Below are 22155 nucleotides of genomic sequence, written 5' to 3'. Positions count from 1 at the left end.
GCCTTCAAACTTGACTTGGAGTTGCATCTGACTTGTAGATGACCCCTTATGATTTAAGGGGTCATCGGGTCAAAGGTCAAGGTCACAGTGACCTTGAACGAAAAAAACTTGTCTTGTGATAACTTGACAATGCCTGCACCCATGGCCCTCAAACTTGACATTTAGGTTTCTGGTGACCAGCTGATGACTCTGGATTTTGAGTTCATAGAGTCAAAGGTCATGACGGTCATAACACACTTTATCCTCACACTTTAATGGTCATAATCTTAAAACAGCAACAAATCAGCTGTCATTTCGGTCCATGCATATTTCATTCAATTGTCCATATAAACCTGACAACATGGCGCTCAGGGAGGCATAATGTTTGACAAACATCTCTTGTTTCTTATCATTTTTAGCTTGTTTGCCTTTTGCTTGACTGATATTTGGTTGTTCATGCTTGTCTATTTTTCAAAAAAAAGTAAATAATTGTCATATTCTTGGTGTCGTTGTCCTCATTGCTGTTGAAGGTGGTGTGGCATTGATGTGCAAAAACTTGACTTAAACTCACATTCCAGATATGCACATGAATGTTTGTTCACATTTTACCAGTGACAATATGTAGAGGGGGTTGTAACTATGACTTTAGTTATTATTGTGTTATGTCCCTTGAAAGTCTGAAGGATAACTCTTCCAAACTAAATGACACACATGAAAAACCTATTTTTATGAAATCTAGAGCTATCACAGAAGTGATCACTACCCTATGTGTCACCTTAACACAATGTGTACAAAGTATCCCTCATTTACCCTGAAATCACTCTGTAAACTCCTGCATAGCAATATAAGTATCATTCTAGTTTCAATGCACAACTTGGAAACAATTAGCGAGGGGCTCTCAAGATAAGATGTTAGCACTAGATCAGTTCATAGTGATTTTAAATCATGTGGACTTAGTTTAAAAATTATCCCTCTGACAATGTGGAAGTGGTTCGTTCCACATGCTACCATACTTCTATTAAGTAGAACTTAAAAAACTGGCATGTAGTTCTAAAATGACCAAGCTGTAGCTCACAAAACAAAATCTGGCACTAGTAGACTTAATGGTGATTATGTTTACCAAGTATGGTACAACAATGTGTGAAACACATTTAATTATTAAATGCTCAAAAACTTTCATAAAGCTTTTGTTAGATCTATATTCATAAGCACTAAACTCTTTGACAACTTGCCTGTGGCTCACAAACAATATGTCAAACGCAAGGACACATGGTGATAATATGAATCAAATTTTAGTAAAATCCATCTTAAACTGTAGAAGTAACTACATATTTTCTACAAAACTTGGTTGTGGCTTGTGAAAAGTACATGTATGTAAGGCACAAGTTTACTTCATGGTGATCATGTGTACCGAGTTTCAGTACAATCTGTCCAAAACTGTAGAAAAACATTGCTTCACAAACATTTTGCGATCAACTGCTTGTTTGATCAATTGACCGACCACGGAACGACCAAACACCCAACAGTATAGTGAAGCCAGAATACCCCTTTAAACTTTCTTTGCGAGATGTTACTCATGTCACTGTTTTTCATGATTCGTTTTTGTTCTACTCTGCTTAGACATAACCGACCTGTACTGAGAGTTTGATACATATCAATGTATCCCTGTGTTATTTCAACTATAAATTCTTTGACTTCCAGGATGGGCAGGGGTTTTACACAAGTGGCTGTTTTCCCGTGAACCTTCCCTTTTCTTCTACTCTGCACGAGCCCTAGCCAACCTAGATGGAGATATAGATACGGATCTCAGAATTCCCGGTGTGTTTGAGGATGGGGTGTATCCAGGATACCCTATCTTTAGATCCAGGTAATCAGTGTACTGTCACTAGTCCAGGATAACTTGTGTACAGTCATAAAGCATATATTATGCCCCATTCAAAGAAGAGGGGGTACATTGCTTTGCACATGTCGGTCGATCCGTCCGTAGGTGATTTTGGGGATCATCAGCTCAAAGGTGAAGGTCACAGTGACCTTTAATGGTAAAAGGTTTTCAAAGCTTGTCTGAGTGATAACTTGACAATGCCTGCACCCATGGCCATCAAACTTGACAAGGAGGCTGGGCCTAACAAGTAGATGACCCCTATTGATTTTGGGAGTCATCAGCTCAAAGGTCAAGGTCACAGTGACCTTTAAAGGTAAAAGGTTGTCCGAGTGATAAATCACCAATGCCTGCACCCATTGCCAAATTTGACTTGGAGGTTGAGCTTGACCAGAAGATGACCCCTTTTTATGCCCTCGAAGGTGGGCATATTATAATCGCACCCTCCGTCCGTCCGTGCGTCCGTCCGTCTGTCCATCCGGCCGGCTCTGTAACTTTCCCTTCTATGGACGGATTTTAAAATTACTTGCCACATGTGTTCCACATACCAAGACGATGTGTCGCATGCAAGACTCGTGTCCCTACCTCAAAGGTCAAGGTCATACTTAGTGTTTATTCACAATGGAGTGCTGCATATAAGGACATAGAGTATAGGTTATCATGTCCGGGCTGTAACTTTCTCTTGTATGGACAGATTTTAAAATAACTTGCCACATGTGTTCCGCATACCAAGACGACGTGTCGCATGCAAGACCCGTGTTCCTACCTCAAAGGTCAAGGTCACACTTAGTGTTAATTCACAATGGAGTGCTGCATATAAGGACATAGAGTATAGGTTGTCGTGTCCGGGCTGTAACTTTCCCTTGTATTGACAGATTTTAAAATAACTTGCCAAATGTGTTCCATAAACCAAGACGACGTGTCGTGTGCAAGACCCGTGTCCCTACCTCAAAGGTCAAGGTCACACTTAGTGTTTATTCACAATGGAGTGCTGCATATAAGGACTTAGAGTATAGGTTGTCAAGTCCGGGCTGTAACTTTCTCTTGTATGGACAGATTTAAAATAACTTGCCACATGTGTTCCACAAACCAAGACGACGTGTCACTTGCAAGACCCGTGTCCCTACCTCAAAGGTCAAGGTCACACTTAGTGTTTATTTACAATGGAGTGCTGCATATAAGGACATAGAGTATAGGTTGTCGTGTCTGGGCTGTAACTTTCCCTTGTATGGACAGATTTTAAAATAACTTGCCACATGTGTTCCACAAACCAAGACGACATGTCGCGTGCAAGACCCGTGTCCCTACCTCAAAGGTCAAGGTCACACTTAGTGTTTATTCACAATGGAGTGCTGCATATAAGGATATAGAGTATAGGTTGTCGTGTCCGGGCTGTAACTTTCTCTTGTATGGACAGATTTTAAAATAACTTACCACATGTGTTCCACATACCAAGACGACGTGTCGCATGCAAGACTCGTGTCCCTACCTCAAAGGTCAAGGTCACACTTAGTGTTAATTCACAATGGAGTGCTGCATATAAGGACATAGAGTATAGGTTGTCGTGTCCGGGCTGTAACTTTCTCTTGTATGGACAGATTTTAAAATAACTTGCCACATGTGTTCCACATACCAAGACGACGTGTCGCATGCAAGACTCGTGTCCCTACCTCAAAGGTCAAGGTCACACTTAGTGTTTATTCACAATGGAGTGCTGCATATAAGGACATAGAGTATAGGTTGTCGTGTCCGGGCTGTAACTTTCTCTTGTATGGACAGATTTTAAAATAACTTGCCACATGTGTTCCACATACCAAGACGACGTGTCGCATGCAAGACCCTTGTCCCTGCCTCAAAGGTCAAGGTCACACTTAGTGTTTATTCACAATGGAGTGCTGCATATAAGGACATAGAGTATAGGTTGTCGTGTCCGGGCTGTAACTTTCTCTTGTATGGACAGATTTTAAAATAACTTGCCACATGTGATCCACATACCAAGACGACGTGTCGCGTGCAAGACCTGTGTCCCTACCTCAAAGGTCAAGGTCACACTTAGTGTTTATGAACAATGGAGCGCGTCATATAAGGACATAGAGTATAGGTTGTCATGTCCGGGCTGTTACTTTCCCTTGTATGGACAGATTTTAAAATCACTTGCTACATGTGTTCCACATACCAAGACGACGTGTCGTGTGCAAGACCCATGTCCCTACCTCTAAGGTGAAAGATACACTAAGTGTTTATTCACAAGGAAATTCTGAATATAAGGACATAACAGTGTAGGTTGTCAAGTATGGGTGGTATTTTTTATGTTCAGAGGCAATTTAAAATAACTTGCCATATGTATTTGACATGTAAAGGCAAGATCAACTTTTCATGTACTGACCTTGTTCATAGGTCAATGTTACATTCGGGGGCATTCGTCACATACTGTGACAGCTCTTGTTATTTCAGGGGTCATCAGGTCAAAGGTCAAGGTCACAGTGACCTTGAATGCAAAAAGCTTGTTTGTGTAATAACTCGATAATGCCTGCATCCATGGCCCTCATACTTGACATTTAGGTTTGGGGTGACCTGTTTATGACCCCTTTGGATTTTTAGTTCATAGAGTCAAAGGTCAAGGTCATAACCCATAATCATCATTTATATCATACTACCCTATTCCACGCTGCTAAGCTGATACATTTTATCTGCAAATATCAGTCATCATCTTTCATTGCATTCAGGGTATTTAAAATAAGGGGGGGGGGGGGAAGGTGGTCATAAGCAATTCCTGTGAGATTTAAGATGAATTTTTATTATAAGTAAGAATGTTGACAGCTTTTGCTTTATTGAAGGCAAAAGAGCCCTAGGGTGGAGGTTGATATTGTCTTTATCCATGGGCTTCTGGGTGGTCCTTTCAAGACCTGGAGACAGGAGGATCGCCGAGACACAGAGCCCAACTTTGTCATGACTGAGGAGTTCAAACAAAGCCATACATTCTTCTGGCCCAAGGTAGGGAGCCTTTACAGCTAGAAATCAATTGAACTTCTGCTTAAATTGTGTGCTTAATGCTTTCATAACTTTTCTGTTCACAAGTAGTTGTCATTGTACATGTATCACTTAAAGGTAGCTCATTTTTAGTTGGTGTGTTTTTAAAAGGAAAAACATTGAGAAACTGTGGTAGCCTTGGTGTGGTTTCCATGTTAAAACTTTAGCATTTCCCAATACTCAAACAATGTTTAATATATTAACATAAAACTTCGTACACATGTTCAATATGACAATACTCTCAAGTGTAGGAAGTCTCATATTTGAAATATGCTCGTCATAGAACACATGTTTTTAGGCCAGGAAGGTGAGCACCTTGATCTATAACTTGAGAAGCATTTTTCCAATTATTGTCAAATTTGGTCAAAATGTGAAAGGGCATAATATATCATGAACAAGTTGTTACCGTAACCAGCCATATTATTTTAGTCACTCGATAGTTATCACAGTTTAATTATAGAAACTACCTAAGATCAGTATTGTCGGATCAATAACTATAAAAGTCATTGTCCAATCATCTCCAAATTTGAATGTGTATGGGCATAATATTTTGGACATGTTTGTTAACCATTTATAATGCAGGAGTCATTTGAGAGTTATCACCCTTTGATAAAAGAAATTACCTAGAGTCGGTCTTGTTCCTTCAAAAACTGTAGAAGTTTTTTTTCCGAACATCGCCAACTTTAGACAATATGTTAATGGGCAGAATGACTTGGTCATGTTTGATAACCAGTCACATCGTCCTAGTCACACCATAGTTTTGACCCTCAAATGGTAAAAACTGCATTTACAGTGTCTACTCTCCAACTTTTGTTCACATTCAACTAATTATCACCAAACTTCGTATTCTAAAAATGGGACGAGTGTATTTTGCAATAGTTGGTGCTTTTGTTGAGTTTGTCCCTTGATCATTCTCATTCACCAGAGTGATGATGCTATGCGTACCAAAGATTAGATTTATCATGATCGAACCTCTGATGAAAGAGAATGCCCTTGATTGGCTGAGAAATAATGTATGTAAGCATTTGCTTGCAATGATCTTGGTTAATATATGACTTAAATAATTCAGGACAAACTAGATTAAAGTATTATTTCAGGACTGGTTAGGTTATGATCTAAAGGAAGCCCGCATTCTGAATGTGGGATATGACACAGAATTGACCACATGGAACCTTAAGCACCCTATAGAAGACAGCAAGTAGGCACTTCTTTGTTTTTAATTCATAGAATCAATTTTTAAATGTTCATCTTATCAGGACTTTCTAATAGGCTGTTAATAGCTCTACTGGCCAAAGGCCAGAAGAGCTTATGCGAAGGTAATGTGTACGTAGTATGTGCATCCGTGCGTCTGTGCGTTCGTGCGTCTGTAAACAATTGCTTGTGAACAGGATACAGTCTTCAGTTTTGATTGTATCTCGATGAAACTTGTACAGTATCTAGATATTCATTAAAGCTTGGTTCCTTTCGAAAACCAGCCAGATCCGCCCATGCATGCCTAGATTATGGCCCTTGACAGTATAAAAAAATGCTATTGTGTAAACAATTGGTTGTGAACACGATACAGTCTTCATTTTTGATTGTATCTCGATGAAACTTGTACAGTATCTAGATATCCATTAGAGCTCGTTTCCTTTTGAAAACCAGCCAGATCCACCCATGCATGCCTAGATTATGGGCCTTGATAGTATAAAAAAATCAGTTTGTCTGTAAACAATTGCTTGTGAACATGATACAGTCTTCAGTTTTGATTGTATCTCGATGAAACTTGTACAATATTAAGATATCCATTAGAACTCGGTTCCTTTTAAAAAAACAGCAAGATCTGCCCATGCATGCCTGGATTATGGGTCTTGAAAGTATAAAAAATGCTATTTTAAGCTAAGTCTATTTTTAGCCAAGTCTACATGTGCGAAGTCTATTTTTAGCCAAGTTTACATGTAAAGTCACAATTGCTTGTGAAGGTTTGTTCAAATAATGCCCCTGGGGTCATTACTGCCCCCCCCCCCCCCCCCCCCCCCCCTTTAATTTTTAAAGCTACAATAATGAAATTTTGACCATGTGAACAGTTTTGCAAACAAGCATTAATGTTGTCCTCGGATGTCCTTGACTTTGACCTTTGACCAACTTTTTATTTTTAAATCTACAGAAATGAAATTTTGATAATGAGAACAGTTTTGAAAGCAAATGTTTTTTACCCTCAGATTACCTTTACTTGGCACATATTAAAATAGTTCATGCAATACTTGGGAGCAAGACAAATCGGCCCCTTACCAAATCGGCCCCTAAGACGTTTCGGCCCTGCCATTTCGTCCCCTTAATTAAAATGACTCGAGATGTTTCGGCCCCTTAGTGATTTTCAACAGAGACATTTCGGCCCCTTAATTTTATTTTATTTTTTATCTTGAGTATAAAGAAAAACATTGTAGGTCGTCTTATAAATGTAAATGAGATCTGTAAATAAGTTGTAAATAACATCTTTAAACTTACAAATAGACAAATATGCATGAAAAACATTGATATGACTGATATAAAAATTATAATTAAAATCTAAATAACTATTAACCCTGATTTTTAATATAAAATGTTAGAAAATCTAAGAAAGTTTATTTGTTATAACTGTTAATTATTAATTGATCATTAAAGACTTCAAAGAAAATGTGTCTTTGAACCATGCGTTCTTTACAAGGCAAACGGTAAGTGTTGTGGGTGTGAAAAAGACATTCAAAGACGTGTGAATGAATAATTGTCTTTAATTTTTTAATGTTATTTACAGTTGATTAAAGAAGATTTGAGTAATATAAACACCGTAAGTATATATATTTAGAAACGATTTGTTTTAAACGTGTTGCTGTGCTACTGTTAAATTTTCGTGTATTGGACATTATTAACGCGTTGTTGTTCTACTTTTATTTTATTGTGTAATGGAATTTTGTTAAAAATTGTAATGTCTGATTCGGATTTTTGTATTGAGTGAGATAAGGTTGTGAGACCGTTGGCAGCATCAAGTCTGCGATACAGGTAGGTGCAAGTAATATGTTTTATAGACACAAAAAAACATATATAAATGTATAACACTATCCAGGTATGGCTATGTTTACAGCTAAGTACTCCCATAACGTATGTAATTTAGATTAAAATGCACGTACCGCCAAAGGTATATCAAAGCTGTTGTCATTGACACTGGACTGGCTTTCGTGGTTTTTATTTTGCAATCATTCCTGATTACACGCGTGTCTGTCTTGTGATTCCCTAGTATGAATTTTTTGCTATGTTTCTTTGTTATGTTTATTGTATCAAAAACGGTAGTGTTTAAACATAATTCTGTAGATCCTTAGGACATACGCGATGTACATATTCTTGTTTCTTTTGTGTTGTATGTACCTTGCGGTATGTATAACACCGAAATCATTACCTTTTCATATTATACCTTAATATCGATAACATTCTCACAATTTTTTTTATCAAACTTATGATAGAATAGAACTTATGTTATTAAGCAAGGTTTTTGAAAATGCCTTTACGTTTCAACCATTAATTTGTTATGTATGTGGTATTATACTATAAAAAACGTAAAACGTAAATAATTTATAATTATTCTGGAGCAATAGTATACTGTATACTATTGCTCCAGAATAATTATAAATTATTATTTTTGACAATTAGTGTTTTATCTATACATAATTAGGAAATGATGTGTGTTTTATAGATATGACTTGCAAACAAGTGACAACTTGATAGTTCTACAGATATTCTACAACAAATATGCATTTTAAAAAGAGTAAAGCAATATATCCGTAATAAAATAATAATATTCTGTTTGAGGTGCGAAGAGATAATTGGTATTATTCTGTAAGTGTGAGAATTAGCGGTTGGGAAAGTCGGAACAAACCTTGTACACGTATTTATAAGCTTGTAAACACAAAGTGTCATAATTCCAACGCCTGATACCCCTGTGGAATGTGACAATTCGCCATAAGACCGTCTGTCTAAAAACACCTTTTAAGCCAGTATGGTTTTGCATACGTATTCAATATAAGATTAATAATAGTTTTTTTTTCATCCTTACCTGATTTAAAATATAAATTCATAAAATGTATAACTTATGTCTTACCATGTGTGTATATTTATTATTAAATTGTAGTTAATAAGAAGGTGTACTGTATTTTAGTTCTTATAAAAAATCTGTTTTCTTCTTTTCATAAATTATTATCCATCAATTCAGATGTTTCGCAGTTCGCCACTGCGGAATCGTTCCTTGATGAAACTTCAAATGAAGTATCCGCTCTAGACGCCAGGATCATGGATGAGTGGGACTCATACGATTCGCATGATGTCACCTGCGAGGAGTTCCTGAAAAATGTTGGTGCCATCTACGGCGGGCGATAGGTGTTTGGTCAAGACTGATGTTAGACAATGGACATGTCATTATACATAATATTAGCAACATAGTTATGTATAATATTTAAAGATTATTTAAAAAAAATGAAGTTTAATTTTTTTTCTTTAACTCTATTTCGTTTTATAAAAATATCTCGTGAATAAATCTTTACATGTTTTCAAGTGTACAGATATTTTTTTTAAATCTATTTTATCTATACCTTTGTATGTATGTAAATAGCTTTGTCTATTAAAACAAAAAATGAAATTACATGTTTTTTACTTATATTTGGAAATAAAAAAAATAAAATATAAATAAGGGCCGAAACGTCTCGGTAATCAGGGGCCGAAACGTCTACGGGATGGGGACGATATGGTAAGGGGCCGAAAAGGTAACCGTTTGAGCTAGGGGCTGATTTGGTAAGGGGCCGATTTGTCTGGTAGCCCAATACTTCCTGTCCTCAGATGTTGAACGTGCAGCGTTTTCAGCTTACCCAAACATTAAAAGTGAATGAACTATATATTTGTTGCCTATTACTCAAACGTACATGCTCTGGATTGAAAATGACCACAAGAGCCATGCCAGTAGAGCATAGGCCCTTTTGGGCCTCTTGTCTTCAGTAAGTGGTGTGAAATCATTTATAGAATCTGTATGAGCTTCAGATTCAAAGATCATTATGGACAGAAGTTATACGACAAAATCACCAAATTTCACGATAGATTATAATTATACTAAGATATGTACCAGGCAGGGAAAAATATATTGAAAAAATATTTTCAAAAAAAATCATACTATGAGAGAAAAAGGATAGTCAAAAACTTAATATGTTTAATGGTACAAAGGCAATAAATCATACTCTGTGCAGAATAACTGCACACTTTATAAAAATAGAGATGTTTTTTGACAGGGACAATCCTAGACTAGACTGGGATTTTGAAAAAAGAAGAGAATCTTTTCTCCCACCTCAGATATGTAGATCCAATAATTTTACCATGCTAGATATTCTTATCTTGCCCACGGGCGAAGATAAAATGCCCGTATAGAACTCCTTTTACCACATTGTAATTACCTCCCTTGTTGAAGACTGTCGTCAGTAGCATCAAGGAAATCTTGTCTTATGGTAATATTTAGAACGCTAATTAATTACTTCTCGCTTCAAATGTCACCATAAAACAGTTTTCAGGCACCATTCAAGAAATAATGCTTTATTCTCCTTAGAACTATTTAAAAAGACCGATTTGACTATTAACATTAACTGGATCACTGCGCGTATATCCATGACAACCACGAGCTATCGCATATCCATACGCAATTATTTTCACTAAGCAAAAAAAGAGTTCCAGCAAAAATACATTTTTACTTAATTTTGTTTAACTGAGGTGGTAGAAAAAGCATCTACCATAGCCGCTCGTATAAGATAGGTTCATCCCGATCCTCGCGCAGGGTGTTTTGCGGAAACTCGGTAAACCTCATATCCTCAAAACACCCTACGCTCGGGTCGGAATGAACCTATCTTACACTCTCGGCCATGGAAGATACTTATAATATTTCTTCTAAGTCATGGAAAAAGTCCTAATTATCATGTATGTATATATTGGCAGACGTACCCTGTCAAGCAGAAGTGCATCATTTTTGGAGAAGTTAAGGCTGGCTGATGTTGGTTCAAGGCCTGTTATCTGGGTTGGACACTCCATGGGAGGTATGTGATAAGTTGTAATGCCAACTGCTTGGTGTATCAGATTCGGGATCAGTGGACCCTGGGTTTGATCCTCACACCGAGCTCTGTTGATAATTGATACTAGTTGACCCAGAAACTGCTTATGATTGTTAATGTTTATATGTATAAATGATAGATGATTTTGTCATGTATATGATACAAATTATTTGATGGTCTTGATGTTGCTGTGCAAAAACTTAAGGTAGGCTTAAAAACAATTCTATATATTAAACTTAAACTTAGTGCATATGTTGCCAGAGACTAGGTGTACATGTACAGCAAGAGTAGGTGGTGTGTAAGCTCTCAGGCCTTGCTTATGAATCTTGCAATGATTAACGGACAAGTATTGTTGTTTGTTTTGCGGCACTCATTTATACTTGGCTATAACAATTCTGATGTCTTTAACACATTTGTAGCTAGACTGGTTACAGAAAAGCAAATACATCTTTAACTATTTAAGACCTGTTGCACTTTGATTGCAGATTGATAAACATGGCTTCACCTAACGTTAAGAGAGACAAGGATAGAACCCCAGTACCATACCAAAGACACATTCTTCTTAATGCCTATTCAGGGGTCATTTGTAGCTTTCCTGTGAGAATGAGAGTGGTCTAGTGGTATAGGTGTCCTCCTCTCACCCAAGAGGTTGTGGGTTTTAATCCCAACCAGGGGAACTTTCTCTCGGCCTCTCAAAATGGACATCAGTACTGGTTTCTACCCAGGAAACAGACTCGAGAGTGATTCTATAAGCTTCACCTTTCGTCACAATCGAGCTAAAAGAAATTTGTATAACCTAACTTTCCAGTAACAGCTCTTGTTTATTATTCAACTTACTTTTACAGGCTTATTGATCAAAGACATGTTGAGGAAGGCAGAGACAGATCCCCAGTATCACACCCTGCTGGACAACACAATCGGCATTCTCAACTACAGCGTTCCACACCAAGGGTCTAGCCTCCCACGATACACTAAACAATATGGCCTCAAACATGCAATATCTCTTACAGTGGAGGTCCAGGAACTGGATGAAGGTAACAACTACTAGTTGGTTATATACTGCCCCCTTAACTTTATGTTCTAGGAGATTGTTATATTTGTTGTCGTTAATAAGGAAACTTTAGTGTCAGACTGTTTGATAACTGAATAGAGGCGTAGTCAATTGACAGTTATTAATACTTGCCATACTGTAATGCTACTTATATGATGGAAATCGAAAAACAGCAAAGATATGTTTCAACAAATACACAAATAATTCCATCATGTGTTGTATTCACATTGACATTAAAACTAAAGACTTTAGTATCTGTTTATTAAGATTTTATTATTAAAATAAACATTTGGAAATCCATTAATTGATAGTATTTTTTTGTCTTCCAAAGTTACTGTCAATTTCTCAGAATTGTTACTAACTAGAGTTTTAAATGTATTCCATAGACAGTCCAAACTTAAAGAGCTTACAGAAGAGCTTCCAGGACCTGGTCAACTCTCGTCATATTCCGGTGCTGAGTTTTGGGGAAACAGTGAAGACTCCAATGGGTCTCAAAATGGAGTTGCACATAGTACCTCCTGAATCTGCTGGTGAGTAAAGATTATCTCAGTTGAAAATTGTTCTTTAAAATCAATTAGCATTGTTGGTAGAAGTTGTATTTGCAGGGATGCAACTACTTTTTATGGTCTTTTGGTGATTGTTATGATTTGATTAGTCTGAAAATAAAAGCACTGGCTTAATTAAGTATTTGATAGGTTCTCATCTTTCATAACATCTCATTTTATGTCATATTTCTATGTGCAAAACTGCAAGAACATGTACTTGTACCTTATTTATAATGTGACATTATTTTCATGCATCAATTGATGATATGATAGTACTATGTTTACCCAATTTCAAGACAATCTTAGTTCTTTTTGTCTCACTTTTTCATTGAGTTTTCAGTGTTACTTGTAATATATATCATGCACTGTTTATGCTTTTATCATCGGGAAGATAACTTTATGTCTTTTTTATGTAACTAACATCCAATACATTTTACAATTATTTATTCCCAGGTATTTCATTGGCTATGTTGTATAAACAAGCAAAGTCATCTGTTATTTTGAACAACACTATTACTTAAACATTCATATACTTAGTACACTTTCTTCCCTAAACTGTTGAATAATTCATCAAATTTGCACAACACAAGCACTTAATGTATATTTGATTTATATATATAAGTGGTTATGTACATATAGTTTCATCAATCCGTTGCAGTGCAGTTACGAGTACAATACAAAATATTCCTATAAACTATCTAAGACCCGTTTCATCAATTATTATCATAGGTAGTCCAATCAATTTAAATCTGAAATGGCCTCCATCTCAAACAAATTGCAACATAAATAAATCCAGCACAAGCTTTCCTACAGCACTAAGGAGCGAGTTAGTACTACTGTTGTAAATATGTCCTAAATACAAATATGCTGTTAGAATTCTGAAAGAGACGAACCCCCAGGCTCTCAACAGTTTTATTCAGAAGCACACCAAATGCATCACAATTGAATTTACCTGCAAGGTCAGTACAATACCTTATGTTTGACTTACAAAAACATTCAACATTGACAAGCTAAACATAAGGGATCAGTACTGACATTTCTTTGTCGCATGCACATTATACGAGTACAATGGAATCTACATGGACAAGCTTAGAAGCCCAACTTTTTAGTGATAAATGTTTCTGGTTATATTCGCGACCACCTTGAAACATTTAGTGAAACAGGAGGATCACTAGGGTTGAAACTGGTTTATGATAACTTAACATCACATTTTTCCAACCATGATATATCAATCCATTTCATAGCAAAACAAAACTACTGAAATAAAACAACCAATATCTTACCACATCTGCTTAATCAAAGGTGTTCCACAGTGTTTTAGTCTCATAAACTTGGATGTGTCAATTGAAATTACACAATCTAACACATGTCGTATATGCATTACCTAAGATACAACATTTCAAAAACATAATAAACATTCCCCACTTTTTACTGAGGAATCAACAACTTGTCGCAATATGTTTATTCCAAGACTAATTGTTTCAGTTACATGAACCTTCAAAGTGTCTACTCAAATAAAATAACCAATAAATTGTCACACCTGCTTAATCCAACATATAGTTTTTCAGTTACACTCACACAAACCGTTCTTGGTTGAAGTAAAGTGGCGCCTAAAACTTCTACTCCAAATTCCTCTCTGTGGTCGTGTTTAATGACGTTGTTGGAATCGTGTCCACAGATGTACAGTCTACCTTGCTTGTCTACACAGACTCCTTCTGGGCCGTTTAGATATTCCTCTTCTATTGTTTTAAGTATACGTCCGTCTTTGTCAAGACACACAACTTTGTTTTGCTTGTAGTTTGTGACGTAAATTTTACAGCCATCTGCTGTTACAGCCAGTCTGTCTACCGTGTGCCGACCTGATTCATCTTCAAATATTTTCTTCTGCAGTGTACCAGTCAGATTATAGACATAAAGGGCATTGCCTGTTGTCATATACAGTTGTTCACTGGCATACTGTAATGATGAACAGCTGTGGTCTACATTGAACGCCTTTGTGGGTATAATAGATGTGTCCGTACAATCAAAAAATCATATCTCATGAAGTGTTTTGTATAAATTTTCGTTGTTTAGTGCAACAGCAATTTCGCTTTGTCCTACTTTACAAATGTCCTTTAAATATGGTTGAAGTCGGTAAGTGCATACTATTTCTTTGTATGTGTTCAGTAGCTTCAACGAACTGTTTCCACCATCAGCAATAATAATTCCTCCGGTTTTAAGCTCACAAATACCAGTTATATTGCATGTGTTCTTGTCATCGGGGCATTTTATATGTATCTGCCTGACTCTAGTGGCAGTGGTTTTAACATCTGCAAACGCTTTCTCCGCAGAGAGCCGTGTGTGGATATCCGAGTTCAGTGTCAGTGCCATTGAATATGATGGTGTTAGTGCATCCTCTTCTAAACTAATCTGAGCTTGTTTCATTTCATCAATGCACTGTCGAAATGCCAAACATGTCGCAGTATCGCTGTCGCCATACTTTTCTGATATTTTGTTTAGTAAAATTTCTAATCGCTCATCGTAATCATTCAACTCCTCCTGTCACACCGAAGTAATTCACACACATGTTTCTCAGCTGTGCTTACTTGTTGAAGTGTATCTGCTTCCATTTTGTCAAGGACATTGTCAATATCCTTTCGCAAAGTCCTGATCTTTGCAACAAATTCGTCCGATGTTTTGCGTAGAGCTTTTTGTGTCGTTCTTTTCTTCTTGAGTACTTCGCAATTTTAACTGTGTCCTATTTACTTCAAGAATGCCATCTGTAAATTCATCTTTAGTCCTGATTCCGCTGGCTAACGATGACAAATTTACGATTTTCCTGCAACACCTAAATAGAAGATAATTTTATTTAATCAAGACAACAAAGAGAGATAACCATTGAGTTTATCGAAACCAAATGTATAACTTCGAGATATGTGTACGATAATTATATTGAATATGATATCCTGCATAGGTTTTATTTACATGTACATACATTTTTGGAGTAAAGTCTATCTTACCCATGATCAATAGAAACGCACTTCGGACAGCAAACGACATCATGCTCTTCACAGAAATAAGCAAGACTCTGCTTTGTATGTATCTTGCAACAGAAAATATCATCAAATTCGACCCACTTCGCCTTGTCTTGTGTCGTCAGAACTTGGTGTTCTTTAAGAATCTGTGTGTGAAATGTTATGCAGTTATTGCAGTACAGTTTTCTACATTCAGTGCAGCAATAACTCGCTTCCGCGTTCAATTCCTTTGCTGTGCACACGGAACATTGATAATCATGAATACTATCCGATGCCTCGTGCTGTTGCGAATATAAGACACAGTCCGACCCTTTATTGATTGAACTTTCCATATTGGCACTTCAACTTCCACTTTCAACTTTCCTGGAATCTATGTAAATACTTAAGGAAGACGTAGAGCATAATCGTACTTACTTTCAGATGTACATTGTATTTGAAAACAGTACTAAAATGGCATTATCTTTTATAATATCAATTTGGTAACAATGTAAATATATAAAAACACTCACCGCCTATTGAAGACAATTTGACACGGAAGTTTACCATGAATGAACACCAAACGAGTATAAATTACACAGACTGTTTACGCTTTGTAAACTTCTGAAAATAATACACTTAAACCAGCAAAGAGAGACAACCTATTTGAGTATATTTACTATAAATGCTTAATATTAAGTATTCCGCTGTTGAGTGTACTTAGTAATTGTGTATTGGTATTAGGACATAACTAAACGACAATTTTATATATAATTATGAATCGAAGTAAATCATTTAAAATACTTCAACTGCCAAATGTGCGCATCCAATTCTTAGTTGGTATCTTTTTCTTTAAAGTTATGAATATTCAAATATCCGGTCTTAATAGCATTATCTTTTAAAACTGGTAGCGAAATTCTAAATGGATCATGCGGAACGAATTTCGAATTTCTCGTTAGTTTTTTCTTCAAAATATGTTGTTTTGTACAACGTGTAACAACGTTTGTTAAAAAAGAGTTATGTTTTGAGTAAAAATGGGCCGAGTGCAGGGGCGGTTCTAGGATTGGACGTTAGAGGGGCGTAACTTAAGGGCGTATGCTTTTGACCTAACTTTTCTTTCTCCGAACCGAAATTTATTTGGTTTAAATGTTGGCAGGGGGTTGAAAATTAGCCAATTAACTGATAACAAATTTCTGCCGGTAGATATATATTATGGCTAAAATTGTGTTTCCTGTAGGACTTAAAGCAAATCATATTTTGTATTTTAAACGAAATTAAGACAATTTAACAGCATCGTTATTTTACGAACTTGTTACGCGAGCGTTTTATGTTATTCCAAGCGGAATTTTTAGCTTGTAACATAGACAGGACGTGGAACCTAAGTGTCCAGGCCCTTCGTCGCGACGCCAGCTAAGGAGCAGAAATAAAGAAATAAATCCGTTTAGAAGGATTAAAAACAGCAAACTGCTGTTATAGCTAGTTTGTCTAATACTGCGTGCCGTCTCTTTATTTGTCTTCAAGTCTTTTTAGATTTATTTTCTTTAAAAAACAAAAACACCTTATTAACCCTGTGAATTTTAAAAATAAGCAATATGTATTTGTTTGTGCACAATTAAGGACTATCTTAGTGGCTATGAATATTAAAAGTTTAACATAATCCGTTGTTCTTAATTTTGTAGATCCTGGTGTGGGAGAATTTGAGCTATTCCCGAGTGACCACATCAACATATGTAAGCCGCGGGACCGCAACAGCCCACTCTACACCCAGTCGTACCGTTTCATCCTTGCCTGTATCCACCAGCATCGGGTCAGGGACAAGAAACGTCGCATACGTAGGGAAGTTACATCTTGATGTTAGGAAAATGTTAGTTTGACGTTATAACGCAACGCATTCCGTTTTAATCAGTGTATCATTCACTGCATCTGGGCGAAACTACTACCAATAGTGCATCCAGTCTGCACCCATCATCGATAGAGAAACAGCTTTACATACGTCGGGAAATAACATCTTGATTTTAAAAAGATCGCTTTGTGCCTCGGGAAATAATGTCTTTTAGTGCATCGGGAACGAACGTCTTTTTAACGGATCACTTAGTGCATCGGGAAAAAACATATTTTTTTAGAAGGATCATTCATTGACTGCATGTAAAACAATTTCGTTAAGTTCATTTTACTCGACCATGCATCAATGGGCACAATGTCGGGAGGTGGCATCTTAATTGTTTTATGTTTAGGGGATATTGTTTTATCCTTTATCTTTTCCGTTGCCTTCATTTCAGACTTTTAAATTCATAAAGAAGAAAATGTCTGAATTGTATTGACCATTCCACAACGAGATGGTAGTTTCATTTCATAGATACAAAACGTAGAAAAATAACGTCTTGATATAGGAGACTATTTTCTAGACTAGATAAAGATACAATTGTACTTGACACGATTTCGACCATTGACAACAAGGTTGGACGCCTTGTATGCGCACGTGTCCTAAACCTGGAGATGCTCCCAGGGTATTGTCATATTGTATCCAGGGACATAAAAAATCGCATTGTCTAGAAATGAATTACTCTGGAGACTCTTTTACGTATTAGACGTGTACATTTTCAAATGATTTTGGGTGTTCTTAAAAGGGGAGGAGGTGTCGAAGCAATTGTGACTGATTTTTTGGTGTTTTTATAAGCATATCATTTTCATTTTTATCAGTTTATTATTTTAATAAATCCCAGGGGACCTTGTTATTTGCGTCAAGATAAATATTTGTCGGGATAATTGTTTGATGTTGAGTTGTATATTTCTATCATTATGTTAATGATGCAGTTTATGTTAACGCATGTCAGTGTGTTTAAATAAATGTTTGAAAAGCATATACTTGTGTACGTTTATTCAATAGTGTTCTTTTCAAAACACGTGGCTATACATGGTGGAACAACTAAAACAAGTGGGCAAAATCCGACAAGCTTCGAGATTGTCAATTATATTGGATAATGGCCGAGGTGTTTCGATTGACGGTGTTATTGTTGATACTTCAATATCCGACTGTTTGCTCTGATGAGTACCATTTTACTATAAGCCATTCAATGACACTCCAATAAATATTAATGATATTATGTCGCCTTCGACTTTTCAACCTTACAAGATACGACGGTCAGTTAGAAAAATAAGCTTACAAATAAACCGGAAATTGCCTTTGAGGTCTTCGAACGGCTCTAAATTATGTTTTTAGATGGACTATCCGAATAATAATGAGAGTTGTTTTACTCATCCTTATGTCGGTGCTGGCGTCACACATTGGACTTGTTGTGTATGGATCAAACCCATCCAGAAACGTTGTTGAAACCTTTCAATTTAGTGAGGACTTTTTTTTTCAAAGTAAAACAACCCAATTTTATTGAAAAAAATACAATGTCGTTAGAACATTTGAACAGATTAATTCCCGATAAAGCAGTGTAAGCGTCCAAACAAGGCGAACATATTGCACACTTTTACAGAAACAGTGACTTTTTCGACTTGCTACAATTCGAGGGGTGAAAGCGAAAATGTTCTACCGTCTTCTTTATTTAATGTCACTTAAAACCTTTTCGCATTCACCCCTCGAATTAGTCTCAACGCCTTGGAAAAGAAAATCGCCAACCGTTTGATTTGGTGACAACGTTTCAAATACTTCTCCGCCAAAACTAGAGCATAGACATGTAACATTAGTAGTTAAACTGCCCGATAGCAAAACGTCCCAAGCGTTCTAGATATTTGGAGCCCTGGGCTTCGCCAATATGAAGTAATTGGTCGGGCGTTGTACTAAACCATATTCCCAAATGTCTCGATCATTTTCAAATGCATTAAAACAATATATGTTTGTAAATAATAATGCGCAATCCTTACCTTGTCTTAACTTTGTATATGATAAGCTAAATCAAGGTTTTTTATGAAGAGATTCAATTAAAAGTTATCTATACCTGCAAACAGTAAGTTTCATCTACATGAACTAGTAATTTCCAACTGAAATAGTCATCATTCAATCGTTCTACTTTTTAATCAAGACTAGCAATGATCGTTTCCTTCAAAAATCTGGTTCATTAATGGTCATAAACCATCTACAATTGTATGTTTATGGTCATCAATCAGACCGTTTTTGAAATATTGTGCGCTCATGTTTACAACAATTTTACTCTTGACCTCGAGTCACACTCTCCCAAAACAAAAGGATTCACATGCTGGTGAAGTGCAACATACCATCTAGGTTTCGTGGTCCTATGTCAAACTTGAAACAGTTGTCGAGATTGTGCACCTTAAAGTTCGGTCTACTGAATTATATGGGTCATCTACAACTACAGCCTACCGCTAAAGTTGCATAGTCCTAGATTCAACCAGTATTCGACTTATTTTATAGTAATGATCAAATGTTAAGACATGGTTGGCATCGATTGACCAGAATAATAGTTCGAACTGTTTAGTTATTGTGTTAAAGGACAAGTTTACTCATTCTAGGTCAAACTGTTCTTTAACTTTTGTGCTTTTCCCAAGACATTGTTGCTCAAAATATCTGATCCAAATTACAAAAGGGGCCATCAACTATTCATGTTCAACATAACAAAGAAACCCGCGGCCAAATCGTACTTAAGTGTTACGGATAAACCTTGGTCCATCGACTGATCGACCGACCGACCGACCGACCGACTTACACACAAAAAACACGTTTGCAAACCTATATGCCACTTCTTACAAAGGGGCATAGCTTTACTAGCTATCTTATTTCACCAGTCAATTGTAACCACGCCCCTGGTCCAGGGGTGGGGAAACGGGGTAGTCGGGGAAATGGGCCGTATTTTTACCTTTGAGGTGGCCGCGTATTGCCGGGTGAATGCGGTGGCTTTGTCTTTGCGCTAAAAATGGCCGGGAATTGGCCTAACTGAGTCCCTGGGGTGTGGGGGCATTTGGCGGGTTTTTACCAGCAGTTTGTTCCCGCAGGAAGGGGATCTTTCCCGGGCTTGGCTGGACCCCGCTATTCCCCGGACCTGGGGGCCATGGTTACAATTGACTGGTGCATATTAAGTGCATAATTAAATGACCCATCACACTAAATTATCACCATGCTCCCAACCTTTTCCCATTAAATTTAATAATAATACAAACAAAACACATTGAACATTTAAATATAACACTGTACATGGTTGATGCTGAACGCAAATTATAGACAATCAAAGCCAAGGAAATCATTTCATGTCGGAAAATCAATAAAAACATGCTTATATCAATAATTTGTAATAAGTTTACATTTCATAACCTTTTTTACATCTGTTAGTATGATACCGCTTTTCCATGAGGTTGTAAGGCGGCATTAGTCTTTAAACAAGCAATGTGTTTACACTAGCTTTGCAGCATAGCGCAACGGACACAGCCACCTTATTAGACACCATCTTTGTAGTATGACGTAACGGACACAGCCACCTTATTAGACACCATATTTCTAGTATGACCTAACGGACACAGCCACCTTATTAGGCACCATCTTTGTAGTATGACGTAACGGACACAGCCACCTTATTAGACACCATCTTTGTAGTATGACGTAACGGACACAGCCACCTTATTAGACACCATCTTTGTAGTATGACGTAACGGACACAGCCACCTTATTAGGCACCATCTTTGTAGTATGACGTAACGGACACAGCCACCTTATTAGGCACCATCTTTGTAGTATGACGTAACGGACACAGCCACCTTATTAGACACCATCTTTGTAGTATGACGTAACGGACACAGCCACCTTATTAGGCACCAGCTTTGTAGTATGACGTAACGGACACAGCCACCTTATTACGCACCAGCTTTGTAGTATGACGTAACGGACACAACCACCTTATTAGACACCAGCTTTGTAGTATGACGTAACGGACACAACCACCTTATTAGACACCATCTTTGTAGTATGACGTAACGAACACAGCCACCTTATTAGGCACCAGCTTTGTAGTATGACGTAACGGACACAGCCACCTTATTAGGCACCAGCTTTGTAGTATGACGTAACGGACACAACCACCTTATTAGGCACCATCTTTGTAGTATGACGTAACGAACACAGCCACCTTATTATGCACCAGCTTTGTAGTATGACGTAACGGACACAACCACCTTATTAGACACCATCTTTGTAGTATGACGTAACGAACACAGCCACCTTATTAGGCAGCAGCTTTGCAGTATGACGTAACGGACACAGCCAACATATTAGACACCATCTTTGTAGTATGACGTAACGGACACAACCACCTTATTAGGCACCATCTTTGTAGTATGACGTAACGGACACAGCCACCTTATTAGACACCATCTTTGTAGTATGACGTAACGGACACAGCCACCTTATTAGACACCATATTTCTAGTATGACGTAACGGACACAGCCACCTTATTAGGCACCAGCTTTGTAGTATGACGTAACGGACACAGCCACCTTATTAGACACCATCTTTGTAGTATGACGTAACCGGACACAGCCACCTTATTAGGCACCAGCTTTGTAGTATGACGTAACGAACACAGCCACCTTATTATGCACCAGCTTTGTAGTATGACGTAACCGGCCACAGCC

The 22155-nt window shown here is 37.2% G+C and overlaps 1 protein-coding gene and 1 long non-coding RNA gene across 3 annotated transcripts in view; one reads left to right on the top strand and one right to left on the bottom strand.

Moving 5' to 3' along the window:
• Window positions 1–18429, top strand: part of LOC128212356 (protein SERAC1-like) — a 28174-nt gene extending 9745 nt beyond the window's left edge. For both annotated transcript variants that reach the window (XM_052917765.1, XM_052917764.1), the window contains exons 11-17: window positions 1681–1846; window positions 4696–4852; window positions 5986–6086; window positions 10868–10965; window positions 11826–12014; window positions 12418–12561; window positions 17246–18429. In XM_052917765.1, the coding sequence (XP_052773725.1) occupies window positions 1681–1846; window positions 4696–4852; window positions 5986–6086; window positions 10868–10965; window positions 11826–12014; window positions 12418–12561; window positions 17246–17418 (1028 nt within the window). In that variant the 3' untranslated portion in view covers window positions 17419–18429. The remainder of the gene's footprint in view (window positions 1–1680; window positions 1847–4695; window positions 4853–5985; window positions 6087–10867; window positions 10966–11825; window positions 12015–12417; window positions 12562–17245) is intronic.
• On the bottom strand, window positions 13040–16461 carry LOC128212357 (uncharacterized). Its single transcript, XR_008257439.1, has 3 exons — window positions 16100–16461; window positions 15576–15736; window positions 13040–15403 (listed from the first exon to the last, which is right to left on the bottom strand). It is a non-coding gene; the product is annotated as an uncharacterized LOC128212357 (long non-coding RNA).
• Window positions 18430–22155: the final 3726 nt, after the last annotated feature.

This window comes from Mya arenaria, chromosome 12 (genome assembly GCF_026914265.1).
Source record: "Mya arenaria isolate MELC-2E11 chromosome 12, ASM2691426v1".
In the NCBI taxonomy this organism is placed as follows: Eukaryota; Metazoa; Mollusca; class Bivalvia; order Myida; family Myidae; genus Mya; species Mya arenaria.
This window is presented reverse-complemented; position numbering and strand designations above follow the sequence as displayed.